General features: G+C 46.2%; 1 protein-coding gene across 2 annotated transcripts in view; it reads right to left on the bottom strand.

Moving 5' to 3' along the window:
- The window catches only part of LOC139936629 (uncharacterized), a 52095-nt gene that overhangs the window by 3676 nt on the left and 22733 nt on the right, over positions 1 to 25686 (bottom strand). Inside the window, exons 4-5 of one of the 2 annotated variants that reach the window (XM_071931523.1) lie at positions 542 to 989; positions 316 to 382 (exon numbers count right to left, since the gene is read on the bottom strand). In XM_071931523.1, the coding sequence (XP_071787624.1) occupies positions 817 to 989 (173 nt within the window). In that variant the 3' untranslated portion in view covers positions 316 to 382; positions 542 to 816. The remainder of the gene's footprint in view (positions 1 to 315; positions 383 to 541; positions 990 to 25686) is intronic. The other variant, XM_071931597.1, reaches the window with a different exon arrangement.

Genomic DNA, 25686 nt, shown 5'->3' with positions numbered 1-25686 from the left:
TATGTGACGGACAACTCTCCAATCAAACGGCAAGGATCTGCTTGGGGTGTTATATAAAGAGAATTATTGGTTACCCTACCACGCTATAGCTCAACAAGCTTTTCCAACCCCTCAACTTTATTATGGAAACATTCTAGACTTCCCATCTGTTCATCTTAATTCCACTGTTGACTTTGTGTATCTAACCAATACAGACAAAATTACAATAGTTTTGCCTTGAGCACTTTCATGTTACTGTAGGATCAACACGTAGATATGACATTGCTGTAAATACAAACAAAATGAAAACAGATTTTACATTAACACCACCATTACCTTCTCTAAAGCTTCCTCATCATCTCATTCTCCTATGTGTTTGTCAGGCCATGTCTCTAATGTAGACCTGTAAAGGAAACAGCATTATTTTAGAACTTCAAAAATTCCTCAGACAGGGTTTCAACATTGATAGAAACAAATTTTGAATTTTGGATTCACTTATACCAAGGTCATACTGCTACATACTGTATCGGTTTGCAGCCCGTTCTAACATTTACATACTTACATCCACAGTAGGTTGTCATCAGGCGAGCAAATGACGCAGCTGCAGCCTTAACCCTGCCATTGAGCTCTGCATCTAGGGTGTTTCCAACTGCGAGAGTGGAGCCAAGGTACTTGAACGTTTGGACGACGTCGAGTGGGCTCCCATCCAGCAGAATGTCAGGCTTCATGGGGGTTTGACCAGGAGCAGGTTGATATAGCGTCTCTGACTTCTTGATGTTGATTAACAGACCGAAGGCACTTGCTGATTGTGCAAAGCGGTACAGGATTTCTTGAATGTCAGGATGTGAGTGAGCTACCAGTGCAGTGACGTCGGCATACAGGAGATCGAGAGACATCTCTCAAGGGTTTTCGGTGAGAATGCAGCCGTGATAGATTGAACAGGCCACCGTTCCACCTGGTGCGGATGTACATGCCATTGGTGAGGTCAGTTGACATGTCCTTGATCACTGCTGTTAGGAAGAGAGCAAAAAGAGTAGTTGCAAGCAAAGACTTGTTTGACTCCATGCTTCACTTCAAAGGGTTCATATCTTTCGCCAGCCACTGAGACACTCGCCTTCATGTCGGTGTGAAAAGCCTTGATGAGGGCGGTTAGCTTTGGAGGGCAACCATACTTCTCAAGACTGCGCTAGAGTGTGTCTCTCCCCACAGTGTCGAACGCTTTCGTAAAATTCACAAAGATTGTAAAGAGGGGCATATTTTGCTCAATCGACTTCTCCTGCAGCTGACGAATGGCAAAAATCATATCAACAGTGCTTCGTTGACGGCATATTGGAGCCTCACCTACTCAGGTTTGAAATCAGAGTTTTCCTTCTCCTAGATGGGCTGCCTTCCTAGGCCTACGAGCCCCATCTGCCCGGAGCAATCTGGTTTTAAGGCGCCAGAAACCCGCCTACACACCTCTGCCCACAGTTCGCAACAGGGATCGGCACGTGAAGCCGGGCAGTAGGAGTTTGACTAGGAGAGGCTGTTGGAGACGCTGACCATCTGGGACATTTCATAGGTGTGAAGTGGCTCAGTACATGCACACATTCCCGGTCAATCCTAGCCCTTAGACCCCCGCCCTAACTACTTACATAACGGTTTTCAAGCACCGTTTTAATAAAATAACATACTTACATACTGTAACGGTTTCCAGCCCCGTTCTAATACTTACATAATTACTAACTGTAACGCTTTCTAGCCCTGTTTTAATACTTACATAATACCTTACATACTGTAACAGTTTCCAGCCCCGTTCTAATACTTACATACCTACATACTGAAACGGTTTCCAGCCCTGTTCTATCACTTACATACTTGTACATACTGTAACGATTTCCAGCCCGATGCTAATGCTTACATACTTATATACTGTAAGGGTTAGGGTTAAAGGGTTAGAGGGTTAAAGGGTTAGAGGGTTAGAGGGTTAGAGGGTTAGAGGGTTAGAGGGTTAGAGGGTTAGAGGGTAAGAGGGTTAGAGAGTTAGAGGGTAGTAGGGTTAGATGGTTGGAGAGTTAGAAAGTAAGAGGGTTAGAGGGTAGGAGGGTTAGAGGTTTGGAGGGTTAGAGGGTTAGAGGTTTATAAGGTTTGGGGGTTAGGGGTTATAATTCGGGGGTTAGAGGGTTAGAGGGTTAGAGGGTTAGAGGGTTAGAGGGTTAGAGGGTTAGAGGGCATGGTTAGAGGGTTAGAGGGTTAGGGGGTTAGGGGGTTAGGGTTACAGGGTTATAAGGTTAGGGGGTTAGAGCATTAGGGGGTTAGGGGATAGGGGGTAAAAGGGTTAGAGGGTAAGAGGGTTAGAGGGTTAGAGGGTTAGAGGGCTAGAGGGTTAGAGGGCAGGATTAAAGGGCAGGGTTAGAGGGTTAGGTGGGTTAGAGGGTAAGGGGGTTAGGGGGTTAGGGGGTTAGGGGGTTAGAGGGTTAGAGGGTTAGAGGGTTAGAGGGTTAGGGGGTTAGAGGGCATGGTTTAGAGGTTTGGGGGTTAGGGGGTTAGGGGTTATAATTAGGGGGTAAGGGGGTTAGAGGGTTAGAGGGTTAGAGGGTTAGTGGGTTAGAGGGTTAGGGTGTTAGGGGGTTAGAGGGTTAGAGGGTTAGAGGGTTAGAGGGTTAGAGGGCAGGGTTAGAGGGCAGGGTTAGAGGGTTAGAGGGTTAGAGGGTTATTGGGTTAGGGGGTTAAGGGGGTTAGGGGGTTAGGGGGTTAGGGGGTTAGGGGGTAAGGGGGTTAGGGGGATAGGGGGTTAGGGGGTTAGAGGGTTAAAGGGCAGGGTTAGAGGGCAGGGTTAGAGATTAGAGGGTTAGGGGGTTAGGGGGTTAGGGGGTTAGGGGTTAGGGGGTTAGGGTTATAGGGTTAGGGGTTAGGGGTTAGGGGATAGAGCGTTAGGGGGTTAGGGGGTAAAAGGGTGAAAGGGTTAGATGGTTAGAGGGTTAGAGGGTTAGAGGGTTAGTGGGTTAGGGGGTTAGAAGGTTAGGGTTATAGGGTTATAGGGTTAGGGGTTAGGGGATAGAGCGTTAGGGGGTAAGGGGGTTAGGGGTGAAAGGGTTAGAGGGTTAGAGGGTTAGATGGTTAGAGGGTTAGAGGGTTAGGGGGTTAGGGGATTAGGGGGTTAGGGGGTTAGAGGGTTAGAGGGTTAGAGGGTTAGAGGGTTAGAGGGTTAGAGGGTTAGAGGGCAGGGTTAGCGGGTTAGAGGGTTTTAGGGTTAGGGGTTAGGGGGTTAGGGGGTTAGGGGGTTAGGGGGTTAGGGGTTAGGGGGTTAGGGGGTTAGGGGGTTAGGGGTTGGAGTTAGGGGGTTAGGGTTAAAGGGTTATAGGGTTATGGGGTTAGGGGTTAGAGCGTTAGAGGGTTAGGGGGTAAAAGGGTTAGAGGGTTAGAGGGTTAGAGGGTTAGAGGGTTAGAGGGTTAGAGGGTTAGAGGGTTAGAGGGTTAGAGGGTTAGTGGATTAGAGGGTTAGGGGGTTAGGGGGTTAGGGGGTTAGGGGGTTAGGGGGTTAGGGGGTTAGGGGTTAGGGGTTAGGGGGTTAGGGGGTTAGGGGGGTTAGGGGGTTAGGGGGTTAGGGGGTTAGGGGGTTAGACAGTTACGGGGTTAGGGGGTTAGAGCGTTAGGGGGTTAGGGGGTAAAAGGGTTAGAGGGTTAGAGGGTTAGAGGGTTAAAGGGTTAGAGGGCAGGGTTAGAGGGCAGGGTTAGAGGGTTAGAGGGTTAGAGGGTTAGGGGGTTAGGGGGTTAGGGGGTTAGAGGGTAAGGGGGTTAGAGGGTCAGAGGGTTAGAGGGCAGGGCTAGAGGGCAGGGTTAGAGGGTTAGAGGGTTTGTGGGTTAGAGGGTTAGAGGGCAGGGTTAGAGGGCAGGGTTAGAGGGTTAGAGGGTTAGAGTGTTAGGGGGTTAGGGGGTTAGGGGGTTAAGGGGTTAGGGGGTTAGGGGGTTAGGGGGTTAGGGGGTTAGGGGGTTAGAGGGTTAGAGGGCAGGGTTAGAGGGCAGGGTTAGAGGGTTAGAGGGTTAGAGGGTTAGGGGGTTAGGGGTTAAGGGGGTTAGGGGGTTAGGGGTTAGGGGGTTAGGGGTTAGAGGGCTAGAGGGTTAGAGGGCAGGGTTAGAGGGTTAGAGGGTTAGGGGGTTAGAGCGTTAGGGGGTTAGGGGGTTAGGGGGTTAAAAGGGTTAGAGGTTTAGAGGGTTAGAGGATTAGAGGTTTAGAGGGTTAGAGGGTTAGAGGGTTAGAGGGTTAGGGGTTAGTGGTTAAAGGGTTAGGGGGTTAAAGGGTTAGGGGGTTAGAGGGTTAGAGGGTTAGATGGTTAGAGAGTTAGTGGGTAAGAGGGTAGGAGGGCAGGGTAGGAGGGCAGGGTTAGAGGGCAGGTTTAGAGGGTTAGAGGGTTACGGGGTTAGGGGGTTAGAGCGTTAGAGGGTTAGAGCGTTAGAGGGTTAGGGGGTTAGAGTTTTAGGGGGTTAGGGGGTAAAAGGGTTAGAGGGTTAGAGGGTTAGAGGGTTAGAGGGTAAGAGGGTTAGAGGGTTAGAGGGTTAGAGGGTTAGAGGGCAGGGTTAGACGGCAGGGTTACAGGGTTACAGGGTTAGAGGGTTAGGAGGTTAGGGGGTTAAGGGGTTAGGGGGTTATGGGGTTAGGGGGTTAGAGGGTTAGAAAGTTAGAGGGCAGGGTTAGAGGGTTAGAGGTTTAGAGGGTTAGGGGGTTAGGGTTATAGGGTTATAGGGTTAGGGGGTTAGGGGGTTAGGGGGTTAGAGCGTTAGGGGTTAGGTGGTAAAAGGGTAAGAGGGTTAGAGGGTTAGAGGGTTAGAAGGTTAGAGGGTTAGAGGGTTAAAGGGTTAGAGGGTTAGAGGGTTAGGGGGTTAGGAGGTTAGGGGGTTAGGGGGTTAGGGGGTTAGGGGGTTAGGGGGTTAGAGGGTTAGAGGGTTAGAGGGTTAGAGAGTAAGCGGGTAAGAGGTTAGGAGGGTTAGAGGGTTGGAGGGTTGGAGGGTCAGAGGGTACGGGGGTTGGAGGGTTAGAGGGTTAGGGGGTTAGAGGTTTAGAAGTTTGGGGTTAGGGGGTTAAGGATTTATAATTAGGAGGTTATAATTAGGGGGTTAGGGGGTTAAGGGATTAGGGGTTAGGGGTAAGGGAATTGAGGGGTTAGGGGGTTAGTGGGTTAGGGGGTTAAGGGGTTAAGGTGTAAGGGGTTAGGGGGTTAGGGGGTTAGGGGGTTAGGGGGTTAGGGGGTTAAGGGGTTAAGGTGTTAGGGGTTAGGGGGTTAGGGGGTTAGGGGGTTAGCGGGTTCAGGGGGTAGGGTTAGGGTTAAGGTTCTAATACTTACTTACAAACTAACATACTGTAACGTTTCCAGCCCCGTTCTAGTAGTTACATACTTTTACATACTTATACATACTGTAACGGTTTCCAGCCCCGTTCTAATACTTACAAACTTACATACTTACATACTGTAACGGTTTCCAGCCCCGTTCTAATACTTACATAATTACAAACTTACATACTGTAACAGTTTCCAGCCCCGTTCTAATACTTACATACTTACAAACTTACATACTGTAACGGTTTCCAGCCCTGTTTTAATACTTACATACTTACAAACTTACACACTCTAACGGTTTCCAGCCCCGTTCTAATACTTAAATACTTACATACTTACATACTGTAACGGTTTCCAGCCCCATTCTAATACTTACATTATTACATACTTATATAATGTAACGGTTTCCAGCCCCGTTCTAATACTTAAATACTTACAAACTTACATACTGTAACGGTTTCCAGCCCTGTTTTAATACTTACATACTTACAAACTTACACACTCTAACGGTTTCCAGCCCCGTTCTAAGACTTACATACCTACAGACTGTAACAGTTTCCAGTCCCGTTCTAATACTTACATTCTTACATACTGTAACGGTTTCCAGCCCCGTTCTAATACTTACATAATTACAAACTTACATACTGTAACGGTTTCCAGCCCCGTTCTAATTCTTACATAATTACATACTTACATACTGTAACGGTTTCCAGCCTTGTTCTAATATTTACATACTTACAAACTTACATACTGTAACGGTTTCCAGCCCAGCTCTAATAATTACATACTTACATACTGTAACTGTTTTCCAGCCCCGTTCTTATACTTACATACTTACATACTTACATACTGTAACGGTTTCCAGCCCCATTCTAATACCTACATACATACAAACTTACATACTGTAATGGTTTCCAGCCCCGTTCTAATACTTACATAATTACAAACTAACATACTGTAACGGTTTCCAGCCCCGTTCTAATAATTAAATACTTACATACTGTAACGGTTTCCAGCCCTGTTCTAATACTTACATAATTACATTCTTACAGACTGTAACGGTTTCCAACCCCGTTCTAATACTTACATGCTTACAACTTACATACTGTAACGGTTTCCAGCCCCGTTCTAATACTTACATAATTACAAACTTTCATACTGTAACGGTTTCCAGCCCCGCTCTAATACTTACATACTTACATACTGTAACGGTTTCCAGCCCCGTTCAAATACTTACTTACTTACAAACTTACATACTGTAACGGTTTCCAGCCCCGCTCAAATAATTACATACTTACATACTGTAACGGTTTCCAGCCCCGTTCTTATACTTAATACTTATAACTGTAATGGTTTTCAGCCCCGTTGTAATACTTATACTTATATTACTGTAACGGTTTGCAGCCCCATTCTAATACTTACATTACATACTGTAACGGTTTCCAGCCCCGTTCTAATACTTACATTACATACTGTAACGGTTTCCAGCCCCGTAATTATACTTACATACCTACATACTGTAATGGTTTCCAGCCCTGTTCTAATACTTACATTACATACTGTAACGGTTTCCAGCCCCGTTCTTATACTTACATACCTACATACTGTAACGGTTTCCAGCCCCGTTCTAATTCTTACATAATTACAAACTTACATACTGTAACGGTTTCCAGCCCCGTTCTAATTCTTACATAATTACATACTTACACACTGTAACGGTTTCCAACCCTGTTCTAATACTTACATACTTACAAACTTACATACTGTAACGGTTTCCAGCCCCGTTCTAATACTTACATAATTACAAACTTTCATACTGTAACGGTTTCCAGCCCCGCTCTTATACTTACATACTTACATACTGTAACGGTTTCCAGCCCCGTTCAAATACTTACTTACTTACAAACTTACATACTGTAACGGTTTCCAGCCCCGTAATTATACTTACATACCTACATACTGTAATGGTTTCCAGCCCTGTTCTAATACTTACATTACATACTGTAACGGTTTCCAGCCCCGTTGTTATACTTACATACCTACATACTGTAACGGTTTCCAGCCCCGTTCTAATACTTACATAGTAACATACTGTAACTGTTTCCAGCCCCACTACAATACTTACATACTTACATACTTACAAACGTTAAATTGAATTCTTTGTCGGATGGAAAGCAAATGAAGTTGGGCAAGTAGGGGGCTGCCTATTCACGTCTGTCAGCGCGAGAAAAAGGTGTTCTGCACGGTTTTGCAGTTGCTGAGGTTTTCAAGAAGTAAAACCATGAAGGTATTGTTGAGCAGTCCATCGGCTCGTAAGGAGGCTCTGTCAAAGTCGATAGTACGCTAAAGAGGTCCCACGACGGGTTAAGCTTGCATACTGGAGGATGGGTAAAGGACATCCCCTTGATCAGTTGGCTGATGGCCCCGTTTTCCGAGAGGGAAGAACCGTCCGGGAACCCGGGGTGGATTGCAGCGACGGCTGACCGGTATTTCCTTACCGTGCCCATCGTGAGGGCGCTGTCCAGAAGAAATACCAGGAAATCTACCACCTCCCCTACAGACGTATTGGGAGGACGTACGGTAAGATCACCGAGCGGTGGACCAATAGCCTGACAAGTCGTGGAAACCACTATTGGCGGGGCCAGAACGGGGCTATAAGGAAGACCCGGCAGTCCTCCTGCTTGATCTTGGTCAGTACCCGAGAGACAAGTGAGTTGGGTGGGAACGCATAGGCCAGTAGGCCATCCCATTGCACTAACTTCCACACGTTGGGGTCTGGGACCCTTGCGCAGTAGTTGGTTGTTTGCATGTGAGGGGTAACAAGTCCACCTGCGGCCGGTCGATCAGGTAAAAGAACGATCGGGCCACTTGTGCGAGCAGCGACCACTCTGTGGGGGCAATCCAGCCCCTTGAGAGAGCGTTGGCTGTGACGTTCTCCAAGCATGGGATGTGGACTGCTGACAGTGCTGTCCCCCGCTGTATACACCAGTTCTCACCAGAGACTGACCCTACACTGACCATAGACTGACTAGAGACTAAACATAGACTGGCCATAGACTGACCATATACTGACCATAGACTGACCATAGACTGACCATAGACTGACCATAGACTGACCATAGACTGACCATAGACTGACCACAGATTGACCATAGACCGACCATAGACTGACCATAGACTGACCATAGACTGACCATAGACTGACCATATTCTAACCATTGACTAACTAGAGACTAACCATAGACCGACCATAGACCTGCGATTGTTGCAGCTCGTTGCTAAAGGCCTGCTTAGCAGAGGGATCGCATGACAGCACCCAGCACGTCAGGTGGAGATCCCCCTGAGCCGAATGGATCATCCCTGAACTGGGCTAGTACATGAGATCCGCTCGCCCAGTTAAGATCACCCAGCGGTGGACCAGGAGCCCGATAAGTCGTGGAAACCACGGTTGGCGCGGCCATAACGGGGCTATTAGGAAGCACCGGCAGTCCTGCTCGATCTTGGTCAGTACCCGAGAGACGAGCGAGATGGGTGGGATGCATAGGTCAGTAGGCCAACCCATTGCACTGGTAGAGCATCGATCTTCCATGCGTTGGGGTCTGGGCCCCTTGCGTAGTAGTTGGTCGTTTGCATGTGAGGGGTACAGGTCCACGTGCGGCCTGTCAATCAGGTGAAACAACGATCTGGCCACTTGTAGGAGCAGCGACCACTCCGTGGGGGCAATCCAGCCCCTTGAGAGAGCGTTGGATGTGACATTCTCCAAGCCTGGGATGTGGACTGCTGACAGTGCTGTCCCCCGCTGTATACATCAGTGGATGAGGTTCCAAGCCAGTGCACACATGCGTTCCGACCGGGTGCCCCCCTGGTGATTGATGCAAGCCACGACTGTGGCATTGTCGCACCTCCTGAGGACCGCATGTCCCCTGTCAGCCGACTGGAAATGTCGCAGTGCGTTGGTGACTGCTAACATCTCCAGGACGTTGAAGTGGGATGATTGGTGTTCAGAACCCTCACACCCATGGTCTGCCGCAGCTGGAGGGTTGCCCCCCATGCGAGGTGCGACGCGTTACTCGTCACTATCGAAGGTTGGGGACTAGCCAGGGCGTGGTCGGCATCAGGTGGCGGATTGGGTCCCGGATGGGCCAGATGAAGTTGAGTTGGTCTCATTCTCAGCCTGCAAAAATCCACCAAAGCCACCATACTGGCAAAGAGGCCCAACAGCCTGAGCCAGGCCAGAGCCGACGCCACCACCGCCGGGAGGAAGAGGGACACGCACTGCCGAAGGTTCAGCAGGCGTTCCTCTGATGGGCGGGCCAATCCCTTGCGCAGGTCGAGGGACGCACCAAGCAAGGTGGGAACCTGTGAGGGGATAGGGTGGGTTTCTCGGTGTTTATATTAAACCGATTCTTTTCAAGGACCCACCGGTCGGAGGTAACTTGACCCCAGGACACCAAGAACCTCAACGGGTCTGTCGGTGGGAGGCAGCCCCGAGATTGTTAAGTCACTTACGCCACGCTACAAAAGGCCATCCATAGGCACAGGGGTACTTGCGTAAGCACTACCGCAGCGGGTGGGGGGTCACGGTTTCATGAAGTAGACAGACTGAGAAGAAATGAGTCAAAAGCAAGATAAGGAAAAGACAGCTGAGGGGGTAGAGGTTGCTTAAGGCCCCACTCTGGTATAGACCAGCCTCTCACACAAGACAAATCATGCTCGATTTCCAGCCCCATTCTAATACTTAATACTAACATACTGTAACGGTTTCCAGCTCCGTTCTAATACTTAATACTAACATACTGCTGTAAGGGTTTCCAGCCTTGTCTAATACTTACAAACTTACATACTGTAACGGTTTCCAGCCCTGTTCTAACACTAACATAACATACTATAACGGTTTTCCAGCCCCGTTGTAATACTTACATACTTATACATACTGTAACAGTTTCCAGCCCCGTTCTTATACTTACATACCTACATACTGTAACGGTTTCCAGCCCTGTTCTAATACTTACATTACATACTGCAATGGTTTCTAGCCCCGTTCTAATACTTACATACTTACTTACTTTAACAGTTTCCAGCCCTGTTACAATACTTACATACTTACATACTGTAACGGTTTCCAGCCCCGTTCTAATACTTACATACTTACAAACATACATACTGTAATGGTTTCCAGCCCCGCTCTAATAATTACATATTTACATACTGTAACGGTTTCCAGCCCCGTTCTAATACTTACATTACATACTGTAACGGTTTCCTGCCCCGTTCTAGTACTTACATACTTACATACTTTAACAGTTTCCAGCCCTGTTACAATACTTAAATACTTACATACCTACAAACGTTAAATTAAACATTTTGTCGGACGGAAAGCCAATGAAGTTGGGCAAGTAGCGGGCTGCCTATTCACGTCTGTCAGCGGCGAGAAAAAGTTGTTCTGCACGGTTTTGCAGTCGCTGAGGTTTTCCCAGAAATAGGAGGGATACAGGAATGAAACAGAGCCTTCATGAAATAGAGAACGAAATTGAAGAATGCTGTTGCAAGTTAGGACGGGAGGGGCTCAGTAGTGAAAGCTACTGAGGACAGACAGATATCATCAGACAGTAGGCTAATAGATACAGGAATGAAACAGAGCCTTCAAGAAGTAAAACCATGAAGGTATTGTTGAGCAGTCCATCGGCTCGTAAGGAGGCTCTGTCAAAGTCGATAGTACGCTAAAGAGGTCCCACCACGGGACAAGCTTGCATACTGGAGAATGGGTAACGAACATGTCCTTGATCAGTTGGCTGATGGCCCCGTTTACCGTGACGGAAGAACCGTCCGAAAACCAGGGGTTGAGTGCAGCGATGGCTGACCGGTACTTTCTCACCGTGCCCATCGTGAGGCCCCTGTCCAGAAGAAATACCAGGAAACCTACCACCTTCCCTACAGACGTATTGGGAGGATGGAGAGATTTTCAACTACACCATTTCAAAAAATGGCATAGTCGGCTGTTGTATACCTTCCTGGTTCGGGCCCGGCGTGACTGGGCTGCGATCCATTGGTCCCCGGAGCCGAATGGATCATCCCTGAACTGGGCTAATACAGGAGATCGGCTCGCCACGGTAAGATCACCGAGCGGTGGACCAGGAGCCTGACAAGTCGTGGAAACCACTATTGGCGGGGCCAGAACGGGGCTATGAGCAAGACCCTGCAGTCCTCCTGCTCGATCTTGATCAGTACCCGAGAGACGAGTGGGATGGGTGGACATCCCATTGCACTACCTTCCACGCGTTGGGGTCTGGGCCCCTTGCGCAGTAGTTGGTTGTTCGCATGTGAGGGGTACAGGTCCACCTGCTGCCGGTTGATCAGGTGAAAGAACGATCGGGCTACTTGTGGGAGCAGCGACCACTCTGTGGGGGCAATCCAGCCCCTTGAGAGAGCGTTGGCTGTGACGTTCTCCAAGCATGGGATGTGGACTGCTGACAGTGCTGTCCCCCGCTGTATACACCAGGACTGACCATACACTGACCATAGACTGACTAGAGACTAACCATAGACTGGCCATAGACTGACCATAAACTGACCATAGACTGACCATAGACTGACCATAGACTGACCATAGACTGACCATAGACCGACCATACACTGACCCTACACCAACCGAAGACTGACCATAGACTGACCATAGACTGACCATAGACTGACCATAGACTGACCATGGACTGACCATAGACTGACCATAGACTGACCATAGACTGACCATAGACTGACCATAGACTGACCATAGACTGACCATAGACTGACCATAGATTGACCATACACCGACCATAGACTGACCATAGACTGACCATTATCTAACCATTGACTAACTAGAGACTAACTACAGACCTACCATAGACCTTCGACTGTTGCAGCACGTTGCTAAAGGCCTGCTTAGCAGAGGGATCGCGTGACAGCACCCAGCACGTCAGGTGGAGATCCCCAGAGTCGAATGGATCATCCCTGAACTGGGCTAGTACATGAGATCTGCTTGCCCCGGTAAGATCACCCAGCGATGGACCAGGAGCCCGACAAGTCGTTGAAACCACAGTTGGCACGGCCATATCGGGGCTATGAGGAAGCACCGGCAGTCCTGCTCGATCTTGGTCAGTACCCGAGAGGCGAGCGAGATGGGTGGGAATGCAAAGGCCAGTAGGCCAACCCATTGCACTGATAGAGCATTGATCTTCCATGCGTTGGGGTCTGGGCCCCTTGCGCAGAAGTTGGTTGTTTGCATGTGAGGGGTACAGGTCCACGTGCGGCCGGTCGATCAGGTGAAAGAACGATCTGGCCACTTGTGAGAGCAGCGACCACTCCGTGGGGGCAATCCAGCCCCTTGAGAGAGCGTCGGCTGTAACATTCTCCAAGCCTGGGATGTGGACTGCTGACATTGCTGTCCCCCCACTGTATACATAAGTGGATGAGGTCCAAAGCCAGTGCACACAGGCGTTCTGACCGGGTGCCCCCCTGGTGATTGATGTAAGTCACGACTGTGGCATTGTCGCACCTCACCAGGACCGCATGCCCCCTGCAGTCCGACTGGAAATGTCGCAGTGGTTGGTGACTGCTAACATATCCAGGATGTTGAAGTGGGATGATTGGTGTTCAGAACCCGCACACCCATGGTCTGCCGCAGCTGGAGGGTTGCCCCCATGCAAGGTGCGACGCATTACTTGTAACTGTCAGCGACGGCAGGGCGGGCGGAAAACACGGCCCTACGAAATGTTCATTTCAACTAGCCATCAGTGAAGGTTGGGGACTAGCCAGGGCGTGGTCAACACCAGGTGGTGGATTGGGTGCCGGATGGGCCAGGTTAAGTTGAATTGGTCTCATTCTCAGCCTGCAAAAATCCACCAAAGCCACCATACTGGCAAAGAGGCCCAACAGCCTGAGCCAGGCCAGAGCCGACGCCACCACCGCCGGGAGGAAGAGGGACACGCACTGCTGAAGGTTCAGCAGCAATCCTCTGATGAGCGGGCCAATCCCTTGCGCAGGTCGAGGGACGCACCAAGAAAGGTGGAAACCTGTGAGGGGATAGGGTGGGTTTCTCGGTGTTTATAATAAACCAATTCGTTTCAAGGACCCACCGGTCGAGGTAACTTGACCCCAGGACACCAAGAACCCCAACAGGTCTGTCAGTGGGAGGCAGCCCCGAGATTGTTATGTCACTTACACCACGCTACAAAAGGCCATCCATGGGCACCGGGGTACTTGCGTGTGCACTACCGCGGGGGGGGGGGGGGGGGGGGTCACGGTTTCGTGAAGTAGACAGACTGAGAAGAAATGAGTCAAAAGCAAAATAAGGAAAAGACAGCTGAGGGGGTAGAGGTTGCTTAAGGCCCCACTCTGGTATAGACCAGCCTCTCACACAAGACAAATCATGCTCGGTTTCCAGCCCCATTCTAATACTTAATACTAACATACTGTAAGGGTTTCCAGCCTTGTCTAATTCTTACATACTTACAAACTTACATACTGTAACGGTTTCCAGCCCCGCTGTAACACTAAGATAACATACTGTAACGGTTTCCAGCCTCGTTTTAGTAGTAACATACTTATACATACTGTAACGGTTTCTAGCCCCGTTCTAATACTTACATACCTACATACTGTACGGTTACCAGCCCCGTTCTAATAGTTACATACTTATACATACTGTAACGGTTTCCAGCCCCGTTCTAATACTTACATACTTACAAACTTACATACTGTAACAGTTTCCAGCCCCATTCTAATCCTTACATAATTACATAATTACATACTGTAACGGTTTCCAGCCGCATTCTAATACTTACATACTTACAAACTTATACTGTAACGGTTTCCAGCCCTGTTCTAATACTTACATTATTACATACTTACATACTGTAACGGTTTCCAGCCTCGTTCTAATACTTACATACTTACAAACTTACATACTGTAACGGTTTCCAGCCCCGTTCTAATACTTACATAATTACATACTTACATACTGTAACAGTTTCTGCCCTGTTCTGATACTTACATACTTACATACTGTAACGGTTTCCAGCCCCGTTCTAATACTTACATATCTACATACTTACATACTGTAACGGTTTCCAGCCCCGTTCTATACTTACATACTTACATACTGTAACGGTTTCCAGCCCCGTTCTAATACTTACATACTTACAAATTTACAAACTGTAACGGTTTCCAGCCCCGCTCTAATAATTACATACCTACATACTGTAACGGTTTCCAGCCCCGTTATAATACTTACATAATTACATACTTACATACTGTAACGGTTTCTGCCCTGTTCTGATACTTACGTACTTACATACTGTAACGGTTTCCAGCCCCGTTCTTTAACTTACATATCTACATACTTACATACTGTAACGGTTTCCAGCTCCGTTCTATACTTACATACTTACAAATTTACATACTGTAACAGTTTCCAGCCCCGCTCTAATAATGACATACTTACATACTGTAACGGTTTGCAGCTCCGTTCTAATACTTACATTACATACTGTAACGGTTTCCAGCCCCGTTACAATACTTACATACTTACATACTGTAACGGTTTCCAGCCCCGTTCTAATACTTACATACTTACTTACTTTAACAGTTTCCAGCCCTGTTACAATACTTACATACTTACATACTGTAACGGTTTCCAGCCCCGTTCTAATACTTACATACTTACATACCTACATACTGTAACGGTTTCCAGCCCCGTTCTAATATTACATACTTACATACAGTGACGGTTTCCAGCCCCGTTCGAATACTTAAATACTAACAAACTGTAACGGTTTCCAGCCCCGTTCTAATATTACATACTTACATACAGTGACGGTTTCCAGCCCCGTTCGAATACTTAAATACTAACATACTGTAACGGTTTCCAGCCCCGTTCTAATATTACATACTTACATACTGTAACGGTTTCCAGCCCCATTCTAATATGCTTACATACTTACATACTGTAAGGGTTAGGGTTAGGGTTAGAGGGTTATAAGGTTAGAGGGTTAGAGGGTTAGAGGTTTACAGGTTTGGGGGTTAGGGGGTTATACTTAGGGGGTTTAGGGGGTTAGAGGGTTAGAGGGTTAGAGGGTTATAAGGTTAGAGGGTTAGAGGGTTAGAGGGTTAGAGGGTTAGAGGGTTAGATGGTTAGGGGGTTAGAGGGTTAGAGGGTTAGAGGGTTAGATGGTTAGATGGTTAGGGGGTTAGAGTTTTAGGGTTACAGGGTTACAGGGTTAGGGGTTAGGGGGTAAGAGGGTTAGAGGGTTAGAGGGTTAGAGGGTTAGAGGGTTAGAGGGTTAGAGGGCTAGAGGGCTAGAGGGTTAGAGGGTTAGAGGGTTAGAGGGTTAGAGGGTTAGAGGGTTAGAGGGCTAGAGGGTTAGAGGGCTATAGGGTTAGAGGGTTAGAGGGTTAGAGGGTTAGAGGGTTAGAGGGTTAGAGGGTTAGAGGGTTAGAGGGTTAGAGGGTTTGAGGGTTAGAGGGTTAGAGGGTTAGAGGGTTAGAGGGTTAGAGGGTAAGAGGGTTAGAGGGTAAGAGGGTTAGAGGGTTAGAGTTTTAGAGTTATAGGGTTATAGGGTTAGATTGTTAGGGGGTTAGGGAGTTAGAGGGTTAGAGGGTTAGGGGATTAGGAGGTTAGAGGGTTAGAGGGTAGGGTTAGAGTGTTAAAGGGTTAAAGGGTTAGAGGGTTAGAGGGTTAGAGGGTTAGAGGGTTAGAGGGCTAGAGGGCTAGAGGGCTATAGGGTTAGAGGGTTAGAGGGTTAGAGGGTTAGAGGGTTAGAGGGTTAGAGAGCTAGAGGGCTAGAGGGTTAGAGGGTTAGAGGGTTAGAGGGTTAGAGGGTTAGGGGGTTAGGGGTTAGGGGTTAGGGGTTAGAGGGTTAGAGGGTTAGAGGGTTAGAGGGTTAGAGGGTTAGAGGGTTAGAGGGTTAGAGGGCTAGAGGGCTAGAGGGCTAGAGGGCTAGAGGGCTAGAGGGTTAGAGGGTTAGAGGGTTAGAGGGTTAGAGGGTTAGAGGGTTAGAGGGTTAGAGGGTTAGAGGGTTAGAAGGGTTAGAGGGTTAGAGGGTTAGAGGGTTAGAGGGTAAGAGGGTTAGAGGGTTAGAGGGTTAGAGGGTTAGAGGGTTAGAGGGTAAGAGGGTTAGAGGGTTAGAGGGTTAGAGGGTTAGAGTTTTAGGGTTATATGGTTATAGGGTTAGATTGTTAAAGGGTTAGGGGGTTAGAGGGTTAGGGGATTAGGAGGTTAGAGGGTTAGAGGGTTAGAGGGTTAGAGGGTTAGAGGGTAAGAGGGTTAGAGGGTTAGAGGGTTAGAGGGTTAGAGGGTTAGAGGGTTAGAGGGTTAGAGGGTTAGAGGGTTAGAGGGTTAGAGGGTAAGAGGGTTAGAGGGTTAGAGGGTTAGGATTAAAGTTAAGGTTAGGGTTAGGGTTAGGGTTCTAATACTTACATACTTACAAACTTACATACTGTAACGGTTCCAGCCCCGTTCTAATACTTACATACTTACATACTTACATACTGTACTTGTTTGCAGCCCCTTTCTAATACTTACATACTTACAAACTTACATACTGTAACGGTTTCAAGCCCCGTTATAACACTAAGAGAACATACTGTAACGGTTTCCAGCCCCGTTCTAGTATTAACATACTTATACATACTGTAACGGTTTCCAGCCCTGTTCTAATACTTACATTACATACTGTAACGGTTTCCAGCCCCGTTCTAATACTTACATACTTACAAACATGCATACTGTAACGGTTTCCAGCCCCGCTCTAATTATTACATACTTACATACTGTAACGGTTTCCAGCCCCGTTCTAATACTTACATACTTACATACTTTAACGGTTTCCAGCCCCGTTCTACTTATACTGTAACGGTTTCCAGCCCCGTTCTAATACTTACATAATTACATACTTACATACTGTAATGGTTTCCAAACCCATTCTAATACTTACATACTTACATACTGTAACGGTTTCCAGCCCCGTTCTATTACTAACATACTTACAAACATACATACTGTAATGGTTTCAAGCCCTGTTCTAATAATTACATTACATACTGTAACGAAATAGGAGGGATACAGGAATGAAACAGAGCCTTCATGAAATAGAGAACGAAGTTGAAGAATGCTGTTGCAAGTTAGGACAGGAGGTTAGGACGGACGTATTGGGAGGATGGAGAGATTTCCAACTACACCATTTCAAAAGTTGGCATAGTCTGCTGTTGTATACCTTCTTCCTGGTTGGGGTCTGGCGTGACTGGGCTGCGATCGATTGGTCCCTCATAGCCAAATGGATCATCCCTGAACTGGGCTAGTACAGGAGATCCGCTCGCCACGGGAAGATCACCGAGTGGTGGACCAGGAGCCTGACAAGTCGTAGAAACCACTATTGGCAGGGCCAGAACGGGGCTATGAGGAAGACCCTAAAGTCCTCCTGCTCGATCTTGGTCAGTACCCGAGAGACAAGTGAGATGGGTGGGAACGCATAGGCCAGTAGGCCATCCCATTGCACTAACTTCCACGCAGTTGGGTCTGGGCCCCTTGCGCAGTAGTTGGTTGTTCGCATGTGAGGGGTACAGGTCCACCTGCGGCTGGTCGATCAGGTAAAAGAACGATCGGGCCACTTGTGGGAGCAGCGACCACTCTGTGGGGGCAATCCAGCCCCTTGATAGAGCGTTGGCTGTGACGTTCTCCAAGCGTGGGATGTGGACTGCTGACAGTGCTGTTCCCTGCTGTATACACCAGTTCTGACCAGAGACTGACCATACACTGACCTTAGACTGACTAGAGACTAACCATAGACTGGCCATAGACTGACCATAAACTGACTATAGACTGACCATAGACTGACCATAGACTGACCATAGACTGACCATAGACTGGCCATAGACTGACCATAAACTGACCATAGACTGACCATAGACTGACCATAGACTGACCATAGATTGACCATAGAACTGGGCTAGTACATGAGATCTGCTCGCCCCGGTAAGATCATCCAGCGGTGGAAGCACCGGCAGTCCTGCTCGATCTTGGTCAGTACCCGAGAGACGAGCGAGATGGGTGGGATGCATAGGCCCGTAGGCCAACCCTTTGCACTGATAGAGCATCGATCTTCCATGCGTTGGGGTCTGGGCCCCTTGCGCAGTAGTTAGTTGTTTGCATGTGAGGGGTACAGGTCCACGTGCGGCCGGTCGATCAGGTGAAAGAACGATCTGGCCACTTGTGGGAGCAGCGACCACTCCGTGGGGGCAATCCAGCCCCTTGAGAGAGTGTCGGCTGTCACATTCTCCAAGCCTGGGATGTGGACTGCTGATAGTGCTGTCCCCCACTGTATACACCAGTGGATGAGGTCCCAAGCCAGTGCACGCAGGCGTTCCGACCGGGTGCCCCCCTGGTGATTGATGTAAGCCACGACTGTGGCATTGTCGCACCTCACCACGACCGCATGTCCCCTGCCGTCCGGCTGGAAATGTCGCAGTGCGTTGGCGACTGCTAACATCTCCAGGACGTTGAAGTGGGATGATTGGTGTTCAGAACCCCACACACTCGTAGTCTGCCACAGCTGGAGGGTTGCCCCCCATCCGAGGTGCGAAGCGGTACTCGTGACTGTCAGCGACGGACGGGGCGGGCGGAAAACATGGCCTTGCGAAATGTTCACTTCGACTAGCCACTATCGAAGGTTGGGGACTAGCCAGGGCGTGGTCGGCATCAGGTGGCGGATTGGGTCCCGGATGGGCCAGATGAAGTTGAGTTGGTCTCATTCTCAGCCTGCAAAAAACCACCAAATTACCAAACTGGCCAAGAGGCCCAAGAGCCTGAGCCAGGCCAGAGCCGACGCCACCACCGTTGGGAGGAAGAGGGACACGCACTGCTGAAGGTTCAGCAGGCGTTCCTCTGATGGGCCGGCCAATCCCTTGCGCAGGTCGAGGGACGCAGCGAGAAAAGTGGAAACCTGCGAGGGGATAGGGTGGGTTTCTCAGTGTTGATAATAAGCCCGTCCTTGTAAACAAGAGCGCCGATTCATTTTGAGGACCCACCGGTTGGAGGTAACTTGACCCCAGGACCCCAAGAACTTCTGGAGGCGGCCCCCTACGGGTCCGTCGGTGGGAGGACGCCCGGAGAGTGTTAAGTGACTTAGCCCACGCTCCGGTAGAAAAGGCCATCCCTGGGCACCGGGGTACTTGCGTGTGCATTACGGTTGGGTTTCACGGTTTCATGAAGTAGACAGACTGAGAAGAAATGAGTCAAAAGCAAGATAAGGAAGAAGACAGCTGAGGGGGTAGAGGTTGCTTAAGGCCCCACTCTGGTATAGACCAGCCTCTCACACAAGATAGATCATGCTTGTATTACTTATTCATACTCAAGTACTACTACATTAAGGTCTCAAACTTAACATGTACACATGCTTTAGTGCAGATTCTTGACCAAAATATTCATATTGCTTGAATTTCAATCAGACATGAAGCAGAAGACAGACTGAGAAGAAATGAGTCAAAGGCAAGGTAAGGAAGAAGACAGCTGAGGGGTAGAGGTTGCTTAAGGCCCCACTCTGGTATAGACCAGCCTCTCACACAAGATAGATCATGCTTGTATTACTTATTCATACTCAAGTACTACTACATTAAGGTCTCAAACTTAACATGTACACATGTACACATGCTTTAGTGCAGATTCTTGACCAAAATATTCATATCGCTTGAATTTCAATCAGACATGAAGCTGAAGACAGACTGAAAAGGAATGAGTCAAAAGCAAGATAAGGAAGAAGACAGCTGAGGGGGTAGAGGTTGCTTAAGGCCCCACTCTGGTATAGACCAGCCTCTCACACAAGATAGATCATGCTTGTATTACTTATTCATACTCAAGTACTACTAAATTAAGGTCTCAATCTTAACATGTACACATGCTTTAGTGCAGATTCTTGACCCAAATATTCATATCGCTTGAATTTCAATCAGACAAGAAGTACACGAAGAAAAGGGCACCGAGGACAGACTAGACTTGCTCAAGGCAGTTGAATTATTGACTCTGAAAAAAGACCGCCGCTGTTTAAACCCACCTGTATACACTGTCGTAATGTGTGTAACCAAATCGCATGACAGGACGCCCCCTGTACAAAAGCCGTACGCGGGGGCTGTAGGCTGACAGCCTTGTAGTGTCTGTGTTGAAGCCACTGACTCATTACTATAATACACGCGAAGAAAGAGTTCCCACTCATTACCATAATGCCAGTGAAATTGGTCAGTGGCGGACGTGGTGTTTATCGCACCATCAAGGATTTTCAGCAAGCATGATAGGGTCCAAAGGTCTTGATAAGGGAAGTGCGTGATGGGACGTCAAAACGAATTATTCATCTGCTTCACATCCTGTGTTGTCTGATAGGTCTGGTGAAAGATACATATGATACATATCTATGAGCTGCATACCAGCATATCCAAGAGCCCCCATTTTTTTCAATATTGGAAAATATTTCATGATACACATGTTACGAAGTCGTCAATCCAAACTTTGCAGAAATTACAGGGAAACACCGTCCTTGAAAATGTGGAGTCAAAGTTTAGAAAAACGAAATATAAGACATTTAATGAAATAAATACTCAGCGATTCAACACATATGAGCCTAAGGGGAAAGTTGAATTAATTACATACAATGAGAAATTTAATACAATGAAAATAATTTAATACAATGAAGAGAATTTAAATACAATGAAAGTAGGGGGGTGGGTGGTAACGGAATGCGTGAAATAGGGGAGAAGTTGCCTCCGTTGAAACTCTCAGTTGGGGTTTGTCGCTGCCATGGTCAAGTCATATCTAGATCCGCGAGGTTTACTACTGGGTTATCATCCGGCTGTGTACCGGCAAGGACTCGGTACGGTCAGCAGAAGGTGTAAAGTCACCGCGCTCTGGCCTCACAGCTGCTAGCCCGGTCGTTGAAGCTCAAACACCGGCAAGGACCTAGCACAGTCAGCAAGATGCTAGAAGTCATCGGGGCCACGCCTTGCGGCTGCTAGCCCGACAGTTGAAGTTCTCACCCGTACGTCTCTGGCTCGCAACTTAGAATCTGCTGAGTCGCGAGTAAATTGTTCATCCTTTTAAACACCGATTTCGTGTTGAATTCCAAAGTTCTGCGGTTGGGGACAATGGGTAAGCAAGACGACATATGCAACCATTGATTAACATGATGTGACTAACTCAAGGTTGAATCAAAAACTATAAACCTGCATTCTTAATACAATACAAACTCAAATTCTTAACACTCTCCCCCTTTGGGAGGAAAAATACGATAACAATGAAGTATTTTTCAAAATTTAGAAATACTACATATTAAATGGAATCAATTATTAAATATCAACCCTTACATTCCAGACTTGGTTAATTCACTGGGTAAACAAGCTTAAAACCCCTTAAAACACCTGAATTGGGGTTTTCAAATCCATAAACAGCAGATTTTGCTCCACAATAATCAGTCTAAACTGGCACTTCATAACCTACCAGTCCATCTGCAAGTACATTTTGTTTGCCAGGAATGTGTATGAATTCAAAATTGTAGCCCTGCAGCAGTAAACTCCATCTCATGGGGCTTTTGTTTTTGAATTTGCTAATGTACGTCAGTGAATTATGGTCTGTATAAACAGTAACCGGGTAGGGTCCAGTAACATACATGTACACTTCAAAATGTGAAATTGCCAACATGAGACTTAATGTTACTTTCTAGAGAGAATTGGAGAAATAACTCACTCGATGTTCAATAATTCAGCACCTACACCAACATCACTAGCATCAACTACCAACTTAAAAGGTTTACCGAAATCAGCAGGCAACAGTACTGGTTCAAGGATCAAAACACCCTTAAAGGAACACGATGCCTTGGATTGGTCGAGTTGGTCTTTGAAAAAAACCCGGTTACAAATACTTTTTACAGACCAACTCGTCCGATCCAATGCACCGTGTTCCTTTAAGCTTGTCAAAAGCCGCCTGACAAATTTCTGTCCAGACGAACTTAACACTTTTAGCTAAAAGGTTAGTTAGTGGTTCTGCAATAATTATGTGCAAAAACTGGGCAGAATTTTTGGTAAAACTCAGTCAAACCAAGAAAACGTATAACTTTTGGGAAATCCTTGACTGCTTATACTTTAACTGTTTTGGGTACAACCTTGCTTTGCCCAACCTGATGACCAAGATAAGTCACACTAGCTTTACCAATTTCACTGTTCTTCAAGTTAAAACAGTTAAACTAGCATCAGACAATTTCTCAAACAGTGCTTTTGATCTAATGACATGATCAGTCCATGTTCTTAAATAAACGATAACATCATCTACATGTATTATATGCTCCACATCCTTTTAATCCAGATGTAACTTGATTCACCATTCATGTAAATGTACCAGGAGCATTTTTCATAACAAATGGCATAACGTTACATTCATACAGGCCGTCTGGAATTGCAAAAGCAGATATTTCTTTAGCTATTTCTGTCAATAGCACTTGCCAGTAGCCTTTTAAAGGCAGTGGACACTATTGGTAATTACTCAAAATTATTATTAGCATAAAACCTAACTTGGTACTGATAATGGGGAGCTGTTGATAGTATAAAACAATGTGAGAAACGGCTCCCTCTGCAGTAACGTAGTTTTTGAGAAAGAAGTAATTTTCCACGAATTTGATTTCGAAATCTCAGAATTACATTTTGAGGTCTCGAAATCAAGCATCTGAAAGCACATCACAACGTCGTGTGACAAGGGTGTTTTTCTTTCATTATTATCTCACAACTTTGATGACCAATTGAGCCCGAATTTTCACAGGTTTGTTATTTTATGCATATGTTGAGAGACACACCTAGTAAGAAGACTGGTCTTTGACAATTACCAATATTGTCCAGTGTCTTTGAAAGATCATACTTGCTTACATACTTTGCATGCTCAATGCGATCAATGCACTCATCCACCGTGAAATAGGAAATGAATCAGTTTTGGTAACCGAGTTCACTTTCCTATAATCAATGCAAAATTGTTGCGTCCCAACTTATTTTGAAACTAACAAAATTGATGAACTCCAATGACTTTGCTTATTAGCAGAAGAAATAATTTCATTCTCCAACATGTATTTCACTTCATTCAAAACAATTTCAAGTATAGTTGGGTTCAAACGGTATGGATGCTGTTTGATCGGACTTGCACTACCAACATCAACATCATAAAATAGCAGTGAAGTTCTACCTGGTTTATCTTTAAACAATTTTAAATTTAGTTGGGTTCAAACGGTATGGATGCTGTTTGATCGGACCAACACTACCAACATCAACATCATAAAATAGCAGTGAAGTTCTACCTGGTTTATCTACAATTGCAAATATGATTCGATAGTAGCAACCGTTTCTTTAAAATCTTCTTTAGGTACATGTAAGTGACACAGTTTGTTGCTTAGATTTGCTAACACATCAGAGTTTTGACTCATGATAGAACTCTTAAAACTAACTGATTCAAGGCTAATAATCCCACCAGAATCTAACCCCACTTTGATCAACCTCGTCCTCTGTGACTTCTAGGGATGGGATTGTACAACTATGGCTTTTATCTCCCCAGTTCTCTCGTGATATTTCTTTAACATATTATTCACGTTACAAACCCTCCTAGATTTTCTACGGTCAGGTGTTTTGACAACGTAATGTACCCTGTGTATTACTAGCACTGTATATTCAGTGCTTTCATGAGTCCTTAGAAAAAATATCACATGAGGCATATTTACTCCGGTGGGATTCGAACCCATGACCTTTGAATTTCTAGAGCAGTGTCTTTTACCAACTACACTACTGAGATTGTCCGGTAGCCAGAGAGGCAGTTAGAATCCTATGTTTTCGCAGCGGGTACCGCAATGATATAATGTCTGATATTTGTTCACAGAACTTGGGAAAGTACTGAGTATACAGTGCTAGTAACAACTACCAACTTAAAAGGTTTACCGAAATCAGCAGCCAACAGTACCGGTTCAAGGATCAAAACACCCTTAAAGGAACACGATGCCTTGGATCGGTCAAGTTGGTCTTTGAAAACAAACGGTTACAAACGCTTGTTAAAGGCCAACTCGTCCGATCCAATGCAACGTGTTCCTTTAAGCTTTTCAAAAGCCGCCTGACAAATTTCTGTCCAGACGAACTTAACACTTTTAGCTAAAAGGTTAGTTAGTGGTTTTCATATGCGCAAAAACTGGGCAGAATTTTTTTGTAACACCCAGTCAAACCAAGAAAACGTATAACTTTTGGGAACTCCTTGACTGCTTATACTTTAACTGTTTTGGGTAAAACCTTGCTTTGCCCAACCTGATGACCAAGATAAGTCACACTAGCTTTACCAATTTCACTGTTCTTCAAGTTAAAACAGTTAAACTAGCATCGGACAATTATTCAAACAGTGCTTTTGTTCCAACGACATGATCAATCCATGTTCTTGAATAAACGATAACATCATCTATATGCTCCACATCCTTTTAATCCAGATGTAATTTGATTCATCATTCATGTAAATGTACCAGGAGCATTTTTCATAATAAATGGCATAACGTTACATTCATACAGGCCGTCTGGAGTTGCAAAAGCAGATATTTCTTTAGCTCTTTCTGTCAATAGCACTTACCAGTAGCCCTTTAAAGGCAGTGGACACTATTGGTAATTACTCAAAATTATTATTAGCATAAAACCTAACTTGGTAACTAGTAATGGGGAGCTGTTGATAGAAACGGCTCCCTCTGAAGTAAAGTAGTATTCGAGAAAGAAGTAATTTTCCTTGAATTTAATTCTGAAAGGTCAGAATTAAATGTTGAGGTCTCGAAATCAAGCATCTGAAAGCACACAACTTCATCTGACAAGGGTGTTTTTTCTTTCATTATTATCTCACAACTTTGATCAAATTTTCACAGGTTTGTTATTTTATGCATATGTTGAGAGATACACCTAGTAAGAAGACGTGTCTTTGACATTTACCAATAGTGTCCAGTGTCTTTGAAAGATTATACTTGCTTACATACTTTGCATGCTCAATGCGATCAATGCACTCATCTTATCGTGAAATAAAATATGAATCAGTTTTGGTAACCGAGTTCACTTTCCTATAATCAATGCAAAATTGTTGCGTCCCATCTTCTTTTGAAACTAACAAAATTGGTGAACTCCAATGACTTTGCTTATTAGCAGAAGAAATAATTTCATTCTCCAACATGTATTTTACTTCAGTCCAAACAAATTCAAATTAAGTTGGGTTCAAACGCAGTGTTCTCCACAGACTTTTTTTTTAGGGCGGCATGACGTAATCAAAATGCATAAACAATCCGCACGCTGTGATTGGCCGTTGATAGACTCCAACACAATACGCACG

This window comes from Asterias amurensis, chromosome 1 (genome assembly GCF_032118995.1).
Source record: "Asterias amurensis chromosome 1, ASM3211899v1".
Lineage (NCBI taxonomy): Eukaryota > Metazoa > Echinodermata > Asteroidea > Forcipulatida > Asteriidae > Asterias > Asterias amurensis.
Note: the sequence above shows the minus strand (reverse complement) of the source record. Positions and strands in the feature narration are given on the sequence as shown.